The sequence below is a fragment of the Lotus japonicus genome, chromosome 1, assembly GCF_012489685.1.
Source record: "Lotus japonicus ecotype B-129 chromosome 1, LjGifu_v1.2".
NCBI classification, from domain to species: Eukaryota; Viridiplantae; Streptophyta; class Magnoliopsida; order Fabales; family Fabaceae; genus Lotus; species Lotus japonicus.
In genome coordinates, this window is record NC_080041.1 from 90,200,432 (window position 1) to 90,217,890 (window position 17,459).

The window sequence follows — 17,459 nt, forward strand, 5'->3', positions numbered from 1 at the left end:
AAATATTAATGTGCTAGTTAACTGAGTGAGTAGATATTGTGATTCAGCACATTTGGTCTCTTAAGTAAGTAGTTGAATGTTTGAAATTCAATTCTTGTGAATGAAAATGATCAACCCTCTACCGTTTTATGTGCTAACATTGAGACGAGAAGTTGATTTCACGGCTACCAATTATGAAGATTAAAAAATTACAATTGTTTTCCATATAAAATAGCTTTAATCACTTTTACTTTCTATTTTATTATTGGTATGTGATTTTATTATTTTAATAGTTTTTGATTAAATTTGGTCCTTTCTTCATTTTATACTATTTAAAAATTTAAAAACTTCATTACCCAAATAAAAAAATTCAAATTAAATTATTTTATACACTCGTTCACTCAAAACTCGCAAGTAAAAATATTAAATTTCACTCAAAATAAGATAACTTAAATTGTACCCCTCTTTAAATATCATAAAAAAATAATTCATATATCACCAAATTTCTAATTTTTTGAACTATTCTCACTTTAAAATATTGAAAGAGAAAAATGAAAATTTAAGTCTTTTTGGTTTATGAAATTGAGAGGTAGATAAAATTTGTTGTAGTGTAATTTAATATAATTTAAATTGTGATGAGAGTTTATGGAGGAAAATCAGGGGTTGTCTAAATGACCCATGAAAAAGTTTAGGTTAAATAACTCATCATCCAATCACATTAGAGATAAGTGAGTTGGAAATAAATTAAAAAATAAAATATAGAAATTTTAACTTACTTATCTTCAATGTGATTGGATGATGAGTTATTTAACCCAAACTTTTCTTGGCTCATTTAGACAACCTCGAAAAATTATTGTCGTGGTTTAATCATTTCAGTTGAATCAAAGTGTGAAAAAAGTGTAAGAGCAAGAAAAAATGGTAGATTTTGACATCAGTATTTGAAATGTGTAGAATTTATGTCGATATATAAGATCCATTTGAATAAGTTACTTATTGTGGTAAAGTATATTCAAAATTGACAAATTCTTGTATAACTTTTTTAAAAATAATTCTTGTATAATATAAGCGGAGAATAGGATGGACTCTTTTAAATGGACTATCGATAGATCATGGTGGTTTTTGTTATTTCCTCCCCGGCCTTCTCCTAAGTCCAAACCCTTTGTACTCCATCGGCCTCTCCCTCCCCTACCCATGAAGAAAACCCCACCATTCCATGATAGAGTGAGCATAGAGAGATCGCTTTATTTTTATTCTCCTTCAACAAACTCTATCGTTTTTTTTTTTGCTTCCGATCACCGCAACAAAGTCTTTTTGATGTCTCCACTTTGTCGTCACTTTTCATGATATTTTCGGGTTGAGTGGGTGTGAGGTCCGTTTGCTCATCTTTTTTATTTAGGGGTCGCGTAGTCTGTGGATGGGGGTTTTCATTTAGGGGGTGGGGGTTCCAGGTAGAGGAAGGTGAATAATTTAATGGTGGATGAAGAAGAACGACGAATAGAGAAGGAACCACCATGAATTTCCAGATTCAAGTGAAGTTCATAGCGACCATCGTTCCCTGTATCTCGTTAGATCTCCCTCATCCAGTCATCGTTGGCCACGAAACAACCACCACTATTCTCCTTTCTTCAAACAAATGGCACATCCGACACAATGCAGTTCTTTGGAACATTTTACATTGTATTGGCACTGCGCTATTAAAGTCGTTGAATACGTCAACGAGTTCCTAGAATTGGGGGTGGTTGTGGGTGGAGCTACAACGAAGTCACACTTAAGGGTGGAGTCATTGGAGATGAGTGGAGGAAGATGTATTGTAAGAAGAAATATATTAGCACTGAAGATGAGTGAAGGAAGATGTATTGTAAAAAGAAATCTTTTAGCACTGATCAATCACAACCCATCATATAGGAAATACTCCTAGAATCATACATCGACAGTGTTTAACCACACCGTCAATCCTAAAAAAAAGCGTATGCTATAGTCTTCATCAAATACAAGTCATGAAGATATGTACTCATAATCAAGATAAAAATATACTTCAACTTTAATATATGAGTAAAGTACACTCGTCCCCTCGAGGTTTGTAAGAATTACACTTCACCCCATTCTTATCTAATATCTACACCCCACCCCATTTTACATAGATACAAATTTAGTGACAAAAATATTATTCGTCATCGATAATTATTTATAATTTAAATTGTTAATTAATAATTTGAAAAAATATTTTCAATATAATCCAATAATTTAAAAAATGAAAACATCTCAATCCTCCTCATTCTCTCAATAACGTTCTTCCTCCATAAATTCACAGTGCAATTTTTACAATAGCACACCAGACAGGTAGACAAAGCATTTCTCAAACATAGTCGAACACGTTTGTGTTTTCATTTCCATCTTTGTATCTGATAAAAATTCAATTTTAATCAAAATAATATCTGTCTACCTCCAATTTTCAAATTGGATTGTAGACCTATAAAAGAAATGGTGGTCATGATTTTTTTTTTTTTAATGAGAGAGAACACAAATGAATGAAGAAGAGGAGAAATAAACTTAAAAAATATGAAGTGAATCTGAGACCGTTACAACCCAACGATGTGGTGGAACACCGTTTTTAACAAAATACAGCAGTATCTTAAATTAACAGAGCGCTCCCTGACTACATTAATGAGGTGAAGTTCACAAGAAGGGGAAGAACAAGTGGCTTTGAGGATGTGCAATTCACAGCGAAGGAACGATGTCACTGGTGGTGCGAGGTGGGGTTTGGTTAAATCCTCTGGGTTTATCTCGCAACAAAACTTTGAGGCATGGTGGTGTCAATGAGGTTTCACGTTTCGGAACGACGACCACCGCGCTAAAGAGAACAAAGGCTTGGTGGTGGCAGTTTGTGGTGAGAAACATGGTTTAGAGATGGATGAGGCGTGGGCTCGACATACACATTGGATGGTTTTTTACCAATTTAATTCAGTAAAATTATTTTCATTCAAAATTAATTTAAATTTTAACTAATTAGTAACTATTAGTGACACATTTTTTTCCGTTATTAGGGGCGAATTTTTTTTCATCACTAAATTTTGTCTCTATATAAAATGGGGTGAAGTGTATATTTTAGATAAGAATTGGGTGAAGTGTCATTCTTGTAAGTCTTAAGGGGTGAGTATATTTTACTCTTAATATATTTATCCTGCCCCAACTTTTTCTTTTATCTAATTTCAAACAACTTTTCCTTTTTTTTTGAATGTGAACTTTTCCTTAATTTCTCTCACTTTTTTATTCTTATATATATATATATATATATATTATTAAAAATCAAAACTCTTATTTTTCTCTCTTTTATTCATATTTTCCATTTGATGCCGCTGTAAATGGAGTTCAAAAAAATAATTTTCAGATATATAATTAGCTGAATTTTCATAAAATAAGATAAATTAAACTGGAAATAAAAATTACACAATTTATTTATTTTTGTTGGGGACGTCACCATCTATTTGTTAATTTTTATCAAAAGATCTTGGACCAAAAGCCCAAAACGGCAGCCCAACAAGACATCCCAAGGTACTCATAATTTTTTTCTTCATCGGAAAATAAGGTACTTGTAAATTAAATATGCATAAACCAAACTAAAATATTATTAAAAATGAATAAAAATTTAATTTTCAATAATAATTATATATATTTTTAAAGCAAATATTACATGGGACTAAATACTTTTTTTAAGGAAGATATCCCCACATTCGACAACAATGAAATGTTAAGTGGGTAGGCGTCTCCCAGTAATTTTTTTTTCCATATGTACTGACCAAAATTAAACATTGAACTAAATACTTAAGGAACTCAACTATCCACTAATTACACTTAAAATATTGTTGGTCAAGACTAACTAATGCATTAATAATCATGTTTACATAATTTTGAAATTTATTCACATAGAATATTACCAATAGCACATAATTCACAGAGTTATTGGGATTGGTTAAAATATCCTTCTCTATTTATTTGTGAGTTGGAAAAAATGTCCAAACCTTACGAAAATTAGAAAAAAGGTGTGTGTTGTGTTTTTGGGGATAAAAACATCATTTTTAGGGATCAAACTGAAATCACCGTTACAAATCCAACCAATTTGGATTAAACTCATTTCATCTCACAAATCTTTCCAAATTCAAATTCACTGCAATCAATCACAATTTCATACACAACAAACAACACACGCCCCAGAATAGAATAATCTCCTACCCCTTTCTGTTCTTCATTTCCCCCCTTCTTTTTTTCTCTATGTAACGAGTTTCATTATCACAATTACGATTCAAATTTGTTGTTATACCATCATACAGATGACTATGATGGTGAATAATGTGAATGTTGGTGGTATATGTATACATGGGGTAACAGCTATAATGGGAAGATGCTTGTTGGTTTATTTGAAACATTGAAAAATTAAGAATTGAATTTTGATGTAGAGGGTTTGTCTGATGTAATGCCTCGCTCTGTTAAGGTTAAGCCGGTGGTTATGTTGGATACTGTACAGGAGATTGGTGTATATGTTCATAGGTTTCACAATCTTGATCTCTTTAAGCAGGGGTACACATATGTTTTTGTTTTATACTTTTTCAATTTTTTATGTTTGAATTTATAACTTAATGATGATGTAATGTTTTTTGTTATGTAGATGGTATCGGATTAAGATTACTGTGAGATGGGAGGACAGTGAAAATCTCTCTTTTGGAATTCCTGCTAGAGTTGTTCAATATGAAGGTAAATTCATCAAAATCATGCTCAATCCTGCTATATTATGTTTTACACCCCAGCTAGGATGTTTCATCTTTAAGTTTTGAAACTTTGACAGGGTGATCACAACTTTAAAATCTTGGTGGTTGATTTTATACCCAATACTTTGATTTTTTTTTAATTTATAATTTCTATCCTTAGGCTTATAACTATGTGTTTAACTAGGACCGATGTGCTTACTTATGAATTATTTTATGGAATTTGTTTGATGTGGTTACTCTTTCTAGCTAGGATGAGTTCTTTAATGATATGGATATTTTTTTTTCCATTGGGGGTGCATCAATTTCCTCAATATTGTACTATACCAGTATTTGAAGAAGAGCTAATTTCTTTAGCTCATTATCTCTTGAAAATTTCATTTTCATTTTGTGCATGAGCATTAATTTTGGGTGATGCACCTCATATAGTGTGAGTTTAACTAAAAGCGCTTCAATGATATGCTTCATAATGTGGGTTTCTCCGGTTACTTTGGATACAACTCTTTGTAACTTCTCTCTCTTACATTTTGTTTTATATATGCAAATGAAGATTGTAAGATCAGCTTTTTGTTATATGCTTTTAATAATTGAGGTGGAATTTTTTTTTTGCAGCTCCTGACCTGGATCAACGCAATATATATGGTGTATGGAAGATTGATGATACTGATAATAGTTTCTCATCACAGACCTTTCGGATAAAATATGCTAGGCAGGATGTTCATTTATGTATGATGGTCTCATTCATCTTACCTCGTAGTAGATTTGCGGTAATGATCTCTCTGTCATTTTCTTGTCTATATAGGAATGTCAAAGGGAGAGGAAACCTAGTGGGAATGAAATTAGGTCTCACTGTGCTAAGTATTTGTCAGTAAGGTCCAATAGGTTATACCACAAAGGCAAGACATTTCGATTGCCTATAGATTTGTTATACATACTAGCTCACATTTTCTCAACCATGTACACATGTATGTATTGATTAACACAACAAATCAACCATAAAGAAGCTGAGGACATTTAGAATATGAATTACTTCATTTATCAATTAATTGTCAAATTGATGCACATAAAAGGTTAAGATGTTGGATCTTGTTCAAGGTTTATGTTATGATACTAACTAGGTTTATTATTTTTTAGTTATATATTCACGGAGTTTGGACTTTTTGTAGTAGTTATAGTACTACTGCATTAGTGTGCGACTTGACTATGAGTGTAATATGTTAAATCTAGAATTTCATTTTTAGTTTAAATAAGCGCAACATTTTTTTCTCTCCTTATTCTCTAATGCTAAACTGATAATTCTTAAGTTGTGGTTACTTGTCGGAGATATTTTCTCCCCTTATTTTTCTTGTTGGAAGGGGGAAAAACTATTAAGGTGAACATTGCAAAAAGATTTTTTTCTAAAGAAATCTGATTTCCTCCCACATTATTTGAATTGTATGATTTGTAATGGTTGAGATCGTTTAGTCACTGACTTATTCAGTCATTGAAGATGAGACAATTTATTTGCAAGTCATATACAACAAAATCAACTAAGTAGCATGGCACATATATTATTCATAGCTCCTTGTCCCTTAGTTCAATATCCTAATCACATTGGGCTGTTTTATTTGATTTTTATGTACAGGATTTACCTTCAACTGCTGTTATTTTAAAGTTTGAGCTTCTTTATGCTCCTACACTTGAGAATGGGTGAGTCATATAAGTAGTGGATTCAATTAGCCAATTATATGATCGTTACACACGTTTGTTTCCTTTTGGTTTATATTTACTTGGTGAAAATGGATGCTGACTAGAGTATACCATCTACAGAACCGATGTGCAAGCTTCTTTAGATGATTCCCCTGCGGCTATCCATGAATTTCGAATACCTCCTAAAGCTCTTTTAGGACTGCATTCGTATTGTCCCGTCTATTTTGATGCTTTACATGCAGTGCTTGTTGATGTGAGTGTACATGTTAGTCTACTAAAAGCTGCCTCTTTCTCATCTGCATCGAAGGTACCCAGGTTTGTCTGATTTTCTAGTTTTCAGTATGAATCTACCAAACTTTTATTTTAGCATTATTCTTTCCACTCAGAATTTTATTTCAGAGCAGCTTAGATTGCATTTTTTGCATGTATGATTACAGAGAGAAACTTGTTCATGTAATCTGTTTTAGCAATTCATCACTTCATAAAGCTATGAGGCAGATATGAGACATAAATATGGCATGAAACTTGTACATGATGATTATGACTTTCTAAAAGTTATAAGACATGATACGACTACAATACAACATATAAAACAAGTTTAATATCAACACAAAATACAAATCCTAAATTAGAACAAATTTACCAATAATACTTCACAAGACAACTTTGTTTAGAATCATTACATTCTATCTAATCATTGTGGTACTATACTTGTATTGGTACAAAGTTAATAAATGATTGAAAGATGTAGGCAAGAAGTGTCTAAAATATTTCCACTAATATGATACATATTGATACCAAATTACCAATACTTCAACCATTTTAAAGTATGGATGCTTATTATATGTCTATGTTGCTTCACGCAGTCTGGCACAGTACCTGGTGTTCAAACAGATGAGTTTTTCCTTGTTGTATGATATCTTTTACTTCATCTAACAAGCATAGTAAGAAAGGGGGATATATTTTATGCCCATGTCTTAACTTATGACATGCAAACGTTTTTTTCGTAGAAGCGTATTATCTGATGTCTGAACATGTTAAAGACAATATCTAGCCAATAATTTTCTTTTCAACATAATCTGTTAAGTTAAAAGCAAACATAAATGTCATATAAACTAATTTTATACCTAAAAAATAGGATTGGAGAAATGAAGACCAACTCTTCACATCCAAAGGGATGAATGCACTTTATGAAAAGTTAACAAGAGCAAAAAAATGAAAATTACATAATAAAGACTCTCAAATAGAATCCAAGCCTCAAGAAAAACCCACCCAATAACTCTACTATTATTATTCACTACCACATTCCCTCTCTTTCTCTACTTTTAAATATTTTTTCTGTTCCTCTCTCCCCGGTTGCCACATGTCTATGAAATTATCAAAGACTAGAGTATCTCCCCTGCAAAACTTCATTCTACGTAATACTTGATATCATGGCATGCTTTTGCATCATAGCAACATCGATGGACAAACAAGACTAATTTTGAGGTTTATGCCTTCATACACTAGTATAATTCTTTGCACCAGTTTTGAAAATTGGGTGAAAATTATTTAGAAATTGTTATGTAGGAAGTGTGGTAATGTCAGTGTTCATATTTGTACTTTAGCAATAAGGGATCATGAAAATTCTTGTTTTTTAAAACTATATTTCATTTTGGTTTAATTTTTAGACATTACTCTTCAAGCAGTGCAGAATGTTTTGTGTGATTGAGCAGGGATTTGATAGAGCAGCTTCCCAAGATGTGAAAGATATTTTGCTTGTTAAAGCATTATTGGCTTCTCGTAGTATATTGCTTGAAGAACTACAAAAAATTAGCAAAGGAGTTGGTGAGCCAGTGGATATATTGGAGTTTATGTCAAAAATGAACCATAAGAACATACTAAAGTTTATGGTGCATGCGAATCAATATGCAATGATTGAGGAAGTTTTAGGACAAGGCAAGCCACAAAATGGTCTTGAGGTCCTTTCTTTTATTTCATGCTTCATAGTATTGCTTTTTATTTTTTTAACATTTATTTCGTTTTTACTTTTCCACTGATTCTTTGTTCTCGTTATTTACAGGGAGGAAATGGTTCTCTGAATGTTCTACATGTTTCAAAGTTCCATTCCCTGTCTCAGAGTGAACTTTCAGACTGCTTTCATTCAGTGGGAGATCAATTGTTCTATTTATGGAACATATTTTTGAAGTTCCATAGGTTTGCTTCCTATCCTTTATCATGAGAATCGTACAATTACACAAATATGCCTGGTTCTTTAAAATTTGGATCATATTTTTTATATAAGGGTAATTGGTGTCTTTTTTTGTTTTATTTTTTTTATTGACACCTTTCAACTATAAGGATCATATAACTTAGTTTGAAAAGTTCATTCAGTAGATGACTGATGTAACAATTTGAGGGGTTGCTAACTGATATCTTCAACCTTCATTTCCCTCAATCAAGCAACTCTTTTATGAATGAGTACAAAAGATATTTCCTCATGGATGCTTGGAACAATTAATCTATATTCACGACTGCACTTGCCGATGTGCAAATTACATGAGATCAATCCAAATTTACTGCCTGAGAATTATTGTCTCTACATGGCAAATTCAAACATATATCAAACTTCACATAAATTTATCTTACCCTTTTTTAACTAGTGATATTTATTTGTTCATAGGGATAACACGACAAAGGTTGTTGAATTTTTACGTGACGTATGGGCTAAAGATCGAAAAGTTGAGTGGTCAATATGGATGGTATATTCTAAGGTAGAGATGCCTCATCATTATATAAATAGTGGGAATGACGAGTCCTCCCGTCGAGGTGGTAGTATGCACAAAAGAGTTTCCAGTTTGTGGAAGTTACCAGATGAGGTAAGTTTTTATATGTTCTCATTCATGCTCTTATTATCATGGAAGTTTCTTTGAGAAAAAGAAACATGGAAAATATAAAGAGTTTTTTGCAATAGATTTAAATTCATGTGTGAAATTTGTCTCTTCATATCATTCAGCCTCTTGAGACCGCAGCTACATGTGCCGAACATCGTCGAAGAAGCATTGCACAAATGCGGGTAAGTGATCAAGTGATTAACTCGAATATGTTGACTAGCAACTCCTATTTTAGATTGACATAAAGCTTGTTAATGAAATATTGTTTTTACTTTTGCAGATAAACAACAGTTCAATACAAGACATGCAGATATATGGAGATCCTTTGCGTATACCGGTGGTGATTGTTGAAAGAGTGATGAATGTACCACGTCGCAGTACCAGTGAAATGTCATTCCTAGGACATTTCGACTTTGTAGATTCACATTACTTGCCAACTGGCTCCATCCCTGATGCTGGAGGCAAGAAATCTACACCTCGAAGTAATACTCGAGTATTGAAGATTGTGGTCTTTGTGCATGGGTTTCAGGCATGTCTTATGGATTTTATTGCCATGTCTTGATTTTTATGTAGAACTTGATCTTATTAGATTTATTCGCGCAGAATTAGTGACATGTCATTTCATGTTGATGGATTATTTCTAGTACTGTCCAAATGGGTTGTCTAGTAAAAACTCGTTCAAACCAAACTAAAAAGGCCAGTTAGCCTCGGCTTGGCTTTAAAACAAGTTGGAAAACCTAAGACCCTAATTTGGTGGATTATACCAGTTGATGATATATTTCTTTTTTTGAAAGTTACCAGTTGATGATATAAAATTCAACAGAAACGTGGTTAAGTTTTGACCTTAGGTAATGGATGAGCCTTGATGTCTAACATGAGATATATAATGACATGAAATTAATTACAGAATTATTTAAAATCATAGATGACTCATAGGATTCTTCTAGTAATTGAATTAAAGTAAGCTTTTTATTTTAAAAAAAGGGATAAAACAAAACTCTTGTCCTGTCATCCTTATTCGTTAATTTATCTCAACTTTTTTTTTTAAATTATAAAGATTGAAAATTAACTGCTACTATTATTTACAGTTATAGTTGAATGCACAGAAAAATGTAGAATATAATTTCTAAACATGAAGTCTTTGAGTTTTTACCCAAGTATACTAAAGTTGGTGATGATAACTATCCTGGTTTTTGGTATAGTTGATTTGACATAAACTCAGTTTAGATGGAACAGTGTTATGCTGTTTGGAAATGCTTGATTTGTTTACTCTCTTGTGTTGGCTATTCAATATACTTCTTCAAAAATGGTAAAAAAAAGATGCAATCTTAGACATCAGATGTATCATTTTCATTTCAGGGCATCTGGATTTCATAGCAATATTGATACTTCTTCAAAAATGGTAAAAAAAAGATGCAATCTTAGACATCAGATGTATCATTTTCATTTCAGGGCATCTAGATTACATAGCAATATTGATGGACTAAATCATTTTTGTCAAGTATTTTGGTTTAAAACTTGATTATACGCTTATTATTCATTATTAAAAATGTTTAGGGGCATCATCTGGATCTAAGACTTGTGAGGAATCAATGGCTTTTGATCGATCCCAAAGTAGAAGTTCTTATGTCTGATGCTAATGAAGATAAAACCTCTGGAGACTTCAGAGAAATGGGAAACAGGCTAGCTCAAGAAGTTGTTTGTTTTATCAAAAGTAAGATGGACAAAGCAACAAGATATGGGGAATTGGGAGATATTAAGCTAAGTTTTGTTGGACATTCTATTGGTAACCTCATTTTGAGAACAGCCATAGCAGGTAGGTCATAATTCTAAGAAGTGGTGTTGTTCATCAGTTTAACATTTGGTGCTGAAGTTTGTCCTGTGTTTGCAGATAGCATGATGGAGCCATATCTAAGATTCCTACATACATATATTTCAGTATCTGGCCCACACTTGGGATATCTTTATAGTTCAAACTCATTGTTTAATTCTGGATTGTGGTTTTTGAAGAAGCTAAAAGGCACACAATGCATTCATCAGCTCACCTTCACAGATGATCCAGATTTCCAAAATACTTTCATTTATAAACTGTCTAAGGTAGGGAATTTAAATTCGAGGCGTTGCTTTCACAAAACCCCCAAGTTGAACAGTGACTACAAATTTTCCTAAGGCATGAATGATTGATATATTTATTATATGGAATTATTTACCTTGATGAGTTTCTAATAGAGTTCTTTCCTTTCCTTCCTTTCTTTTTTCAGCAGAAGACCTTGGAACATTTTAGGAATATTATTTTGATATCTTCCCCTCAGGTATTGCCTTCTCTTGTGATCCATAAAATCATTTCTAGGAATGCCATTCACTCCTACTCTTTCTAGTAATTTTATTTTTATACATCAGCATCATCACTGAGTGAAATGAGTCTTTGTAAAATTGGAACTTATGGATCTTAGAAGACATTGCATGTGAAGAATGCTCTTCAAACTATAACAATGTAAATTTTAAAGTCATGTTCTTTGTTTACTTGAATCTAAACAGCACAAAAACCAAAGCTTCTAAATCCCATGAAAGTTTATTGTCATGTTCTTTGTTTACTTTGGCCTCAACATTATTTTATCAGCCTGAAGTGCTTCCAAAGATTTCACCCAAACATTCTGATGATGAAAAATGTTAGAGAAGATTAGAAGTGCTTCCTGTAACATGTTCGCTTTTACTAAATTTCTCTGGTTTGCTGTTAACTGATAATAATGCATTTTTTTCAGGATGGTTATGTGCCTTACCATTCTGCCAGAATTGAATCATGTCAAGCTGCTTCCCGTGACACTTCAAAGAAGGGTAAATTGTTTCTAGAGATGCTGAATGATTGTTTGGACCAAATCCGAGCCAACCCCTCTGAACATCGAGTTTTCATGCGCTGTGATGTCAACTTTGATGCCTCAGCTTATGGAAAGAATCTGAACTCTTACATTGGTCGGGCTGCGCATGTTGAATTTCTGGACACAGACATTTTTGCAAAGTTCATAATGTGGTCTTTTCCAGAACTATTTCAATAGCTGTTGCTCATATTTGTCTTCAATTGTCCTGACTTTTTCTAAGGCATAACTATCTCAGCCATGTATGAGCCTTTTAGAGACCAGAAAAGTGCTCAGATTCAGTCACTGGGCATTCAGGTGCATATAGATAAGATGTCTGAGTTGTACATTCATTTGCCTTAGCTTTAGAAAAAAGGCCATGGACATATAGTGCAGTGCTGTAATTATTTTAGGTTAGGTATATCATTTCATACTCAATGTTAAGCTTTTATGCAATTCATATCAAAAGGAGTTAAAGCTAACTTAGGTTGGGTCACTGGTCAGAATACATGATTTAGTTAAATCCATGAATCTTCATTGGCAATTTTTTTTTGGTAACGAAAGGAAATTAAAATAACAGAAACTAAACACTAAAATCAACAAAAAATATAAAGAAGGATATATAGCTGATCAATTTTGCTTCGCTTCTAAGGGTAATGTTCGGGTAAACAATTTAATTAAGCGTCAGCTTCTGAATATTCAGGCTTCAGCCCTCAGGTGGACACTTTGTATTAGATGCTCCGTCTAGTGCTTTGTTCTCCCACATTCATTTGTAGTGTGTCTGATATTCCTATGAAACTCACACCAAATGGACTAAGTATCAAATTTCCGAAGTCTCTTCTTCTCTAAGGCATTATTTTAAGTATGGGTTTGTTGAAATTCAAGCAGCCACTAAACACAATAAAAATTCTCAGTCAGACACAATACATGTAAAATAATATTAAAATTGAAAATAACTTTAACACGCCCTAACTACTTCCTGGTAAAATCCAGTGGTAGAGTTGGTTAAAAATGCAAAAGAATCATTAAGAATAATTTGTCAAGGGGGAGGAGAAAACAAAGATTCTGTGGATGGTCTCACTTCCCATTGCACATAAACAATATGAAGCCTACCAAAGTACCAATAAGCATATCAAAGGTGGAGATGAAGCCTGAAAACACTTTCATCAAATCAAATATATGCCAAATTAATGTTACACCAATCTTAGGCAGTTATGCAGTTCTTTTTTTAATACATCGGAAAATTAGTTATGCAGTTATTAGGGCACCTTTCTACAATTTCGTTGCCAAAATATAATTTGGTTTAATAAACCAGTAAATACAGAGTAGTAAAGAAAAGATTATGCCCAATGATACTATGCCAAATTAAAATCATATGGAAAATGTAGTAGTGCTTGGCAAGGAGTACAACCATAACACTTATCCAAGAAAAACAGGTGCAAGAGTAGCAATTCAAGAGAGTAAAAGAAGTTAGGAAGTAAAACAACAGTCATATAAGTGAGATTGGTGAAACTTGGAACCAAACTGACCCAAACTAATGAAATTCAAATAGGTGATAATTAATTGGCAAGTTATTATTAAGACTCAAAAGCAGATACATATCTTTGTGTCCAAAACAAAACTAAAACTGTCACTAACATTTATGTACACATTTTCATTAACTAAAACACTTCCTGTTTCTTTTTTTGGGTTTAATATACATGTGAATTGTGATATGATTCTTAATTTGATTCTTTCCAAATCCTCATTCCCTGTTTTGAGAGATTACCTCTGCAACCCTAAAGATAGAAAGGGCATGAAGTTCTCTCAAGATCTTTCGGATCTGCTATTTTTAATTTCATTTCAGCATTTTGTATCCTTTAAAAGACTGACTAGCATGCATCTACCCAGTAAACCACACCTGAACCTCAACCACAACCTTTCCTGCAATCTCCACAGACTATCTATCCTACCTTAAAAGGTTTGATCGTGTTCCAGAAAGTATCAAACTTCCAAAGTCTCTACTCTATAAAGCACTATTTTAAGTATGGGTTAGTTGAAATTCAAGCACTCCCTTCATTCACAAACAGGGTTCAAACTAGCTAACAAACTGCAAGGTACATAAAGCAGCCAATAAACACACTAAAAGTTCTCCCAAGTCAGACACAATACATGTAAAATAACATTAAAACTGAAAATAAGATTAAGGACTACAGTACTAACTAACAAGCTCCCAAGATTGTGGCTTATACAGGTAACAGCTTCAATAATGCTCCAAAGGCCTCCACGGACCAGCCCCATAGAATTCCATATTTTCGTCCATGGTTAGATCAGCATAACCATTGGTGCCTAAGCTTCGAGATTGTGGGTCAGCATGCTTCTGGTTTTCACGGACGCACCATTCATGAGTTTTCTTGAAGACACCGAACCTGTAGAGTTTCTCTTCTTCTGAATTGTATGTTTTGTGATATTGCTTGCACCAGATTTCAAACAATTCTCTGGCTTCAGTTTCAGAATGGAAATAGCTGCCATCGGGATTGGGATTGCGGTTTTCAACTTCGGAAGAACGGAGACGATCCGAATCGGGACTGTATGAAGGGCTTAGAAGGTTCATTTCCTCCCATTCCTCTGAGGTTATATCAGCATAAATGGTCAGCTGGTTTTCGTAGGTGGCGCCTTCAAGAGTTTTCTTGAAGGCATTGAACCTGAAGAGTTTCTGTTCTTCCGAAGAGTATGTTTTGTGATATTTCCTGCACCAGCTTTCGAACAGATCTCTGACTTTCGTTTCAGAATTGCGATAGCGATCGAGATTGAGCCTTTCGTCTACAGAGGAAAGAATAATAACACAGACAACATAACAAAACGTGAAATTATGTATGAATTTTAACGTAAACAACACACTCTATTCATTCATTATTATTTAGACCAAACTGGAAGAATTTGAAATAACACTGAATTGATAAATTGAAACTTTTGTCTACAGAGGAAAGAAAAATAACACAGTCAACATAACAAAACATGAAATTATGTAACGAAAACACACACACTCGAATTTGAAATAACAGTGAATTCATATTTTTTAGGTTTCAAGAGGAAAGTATGAATTGATGATTCAATTGTAAAGTGAAAGCATATACATATATATATATATATGACATGTTGGGATCTGGTTTACAGTTTTACCTTCAGGTTAAGGTTCATGTTCACCCTGAGAAGGGAAATCGAAGGGATTGAAATAGATGGCGCCAGTGGAGGAAGGAGCGAAGGTCGATGATCGCCGCCGAGGGAAGCGGAAAGAGGAAGCATGATTGGGGTTTGCGCCTACGGAGGAAGAGACACGGACGCCCCCAAGCCAATGCATCGGAAGGCGGCGGTTGACATGGCGGAGTGCGAGGGTTAAAGCGGCGGCTGTCGGCATCTTTTGTGAAACGAATGGCGTGAACGAACGAATGGGATCTGATTTGTTTTGTGCTCAGCAAATCCTATTCCTTCTCATATAGGCCCAAAATTATTAAGCCCAAATACTATGTGGCTGCAAATTTACCATGCTATTGTTTATCTTATCAAAACGAAATTAAACATGTTTATTTATATACTGAAGCAATGTTATATTTCATTTGATTCTCTCCTAATTAATTGTATCCCCCATATAAAGAGCTTCACATCATGATGAGTAATGATATATACACACCTCATTTCTTAAACACTTCATTTTCACCTCTTTTTATTTCTATCTCTCTCATCTTATCATCTATTACATCTCATATTTTCTCTCTCTTACTTTTTCTTTTCTTCCTATCTCTCTCACCATTCCACCCCTCCACCTCAAAAGAGAGGTGTGGATGAAACATTATCCCATCATGATTGATTGCATCATAAGATTTCAATTTTTTTATTCAGTTTATACTAGTGTTTTTTTTACCCGTGCGTTGCACAGGAAATATGTCTATTGTATTTGATACATCGATCATATTATAAAATATAAAAAAATTTAAGATACTAAGAATGTAAGAATAATCATAATGAAGCATATCATAAACACATATTAATCATGGAAAAAAAAAGAATGTGTCTATTGTATTTGATACATCGATCAATATTTTAAATTATAAAAAATTTAACATACTAAGAATGTAAGAACAATTATAATAAAGCAGATGATAAACACGTATTAATCATGGAAAAAAAAGAATGTGATAGTAGCACAAATTAGGCTTGTGAAAGATAAATCATAAAATATGACATCATTTTGTTTATTTGAAGTCATCCAAGTTTGAGACAATATTGCAGGGTACCTACAAAATTTATGAAATATATCAGACTTTGTACAAAATTTACGAACCTTAAACCAACAAAAATAATTTTGCTTAGATTTCAAATTAGCCAACATAGATTTGTTTTGGTAATAAATTTTAGGGGCATAAATTTCTCCTCTCCATTTATAACTGAATGCATTCGGTTGGTATCCCATTTGATTTTATTTGAAATTTAACATAATATCAATCAATTAGTTTAGAATATAATGATTGTTTAAAAAAATATAATGATACTTTTTATATAAAACAAAATCTCACGTTACATATACATAAAGAAATCTCTAAAGTTAAAAAGAAGATTTTAATATTTTATGAAAAAGTTTCTAATATTTAAAATTTTTTAATTAGCCAACATAGATTTGTTTTGGTAACAAATTTTTGGTGGAGAAATTTATCCTCTCCATTTATAACTGAATGCATTCGGTTGGTATCTCATTTGATTTTATTTGTAATTTAACACAATATCAATCAATTAGTTTAGAATATAATGATTGTTAAAAAAAATATAATGATACTTCTTATATAAAACAATATCTCATGTTACATATAAATAAAGAAATCTCTAAAGTTAAAAAGAAGATTTTAAAATTTTCAGTGTAACACGTGTCAAAATAGGAGAAGGATTTACTTATACATATGTGGCAACACCTTGAAACATCATTACAACAAACATTGATCTTTGCATGCTCTTTTTTGCCACCATTTATCAAGAAGTGTGGTCCCTTAGAGCTGTATAGTAGCCACCAACTGTATTTAGAATAACACATTTTATACTATCCTTGGTGTAGAACTCAGGCTCCTTTTCTTGCAAATCCATCACAGATCATCAATCATCGTCATGCTTCTTTGGTATTTGAGAGCATCAATGTCTTTCTTTTATTCTACATTATTGGGAATGATCTTAAATTGTGCAAGATGAAGCATCTGTTATAGAAAAAAAATACAAACCAAATTGCAAACCAAGCAAGAGCTTACATTGCACATGTGAGATGGACAAAACAGATTGAGAGG

General features: G+C 32.9%; 1 protein-coding gene and 1 long non-coding RNA gene across 3 annotated transcripts; one reads left to right on the plus strand and one right to left on the minus strand.

The window, feature by feature from the left end:
- Window positions 1-3,958: 3,958 nt before the first annotated feature.
- LOC130727661 (uncharacterized) lies at window positions 3,959-12,741 on the plus strand. Of its 2 annotated transcripts, none has more exons than XM_057578859.1 (14): window positions 3,959-4,554; window positions 4,643-4,728; window positions 5,352-5,506; window positions 6,364-6,428; window positions 6,549-6,735; window positions 8,144-8,389; window positions 8,491-8,624; window positions 9,091-9,286; window positions 9,424-9,483; window positions 9,582-9,830; window positions 10,859-11,117; window positions 11,193-11,398; window positions 11,566-11,613; window positions 12,064-12,741. In XM_057578859.1, the coding sequence occupies exons 1-14, from the start codon at window positions 4,451-4,453 to the stop codon at window positions 12,352-12,354; spliced, it is 2,286 nt and encodes a 761-aa protein (XP_057434842.1). In that variant the 5' UTR covers window positions 3,959-4,450; the 3' UTR covers window positions 12,355-12,741. The 2 variants fall into 2 exon arrangements, with proteins under 2 accessions (XP_057434842.1, XP_057434841.1); XM_057578858.1 differs by having other exon boundaries at window positions 3,960-4,554; window positions 11,563-11,613; window positions 12,064-12,740.
- Window positions 12,742-14,055: 1,314 nt separating this feature from the next.
- On the minus strand, window positions 14,056-15,670 carry LOC130727662 (uncharacterized). Its single transcript, XR_009015413.1, has 2 exons — window positions 15,316-15,670; window positions 14,056-14,955 (listed from the first exon to the last, which is right to left on the minus strand). It is a non-coding gene; the product is annotated as an uncharacterized LOC130727662 (long non-coding RNA).
- Window positions 15,671-17,459: the final 1,789 nt, after the last annotated feature.

Bases quoted from the DNA above. Each gene is read 5' to 3' on its own strand.
- LOC130727661 (XM_057578858.1), top strand. From the start codon at position 4,451: ATGCCTCGCTCTGTTAAGGTTAAGCCGGTGGTTATGTTGGATACTGTA. The intron at 4,555-4,642 runs GTACACATATGT...TTTGTTATGTAG, and splicing joins CTTGATCTCTTTAAGCAGGG to ATGGTATCGGATTAAGATTA. The intron at 11,614-12,063 runs GTATTGCCTTCT...CATTTTTTTCAG, and splicing joins TTTTGATATCTTCCCCTCAG to GATGGTTATGTGCCTTACCA.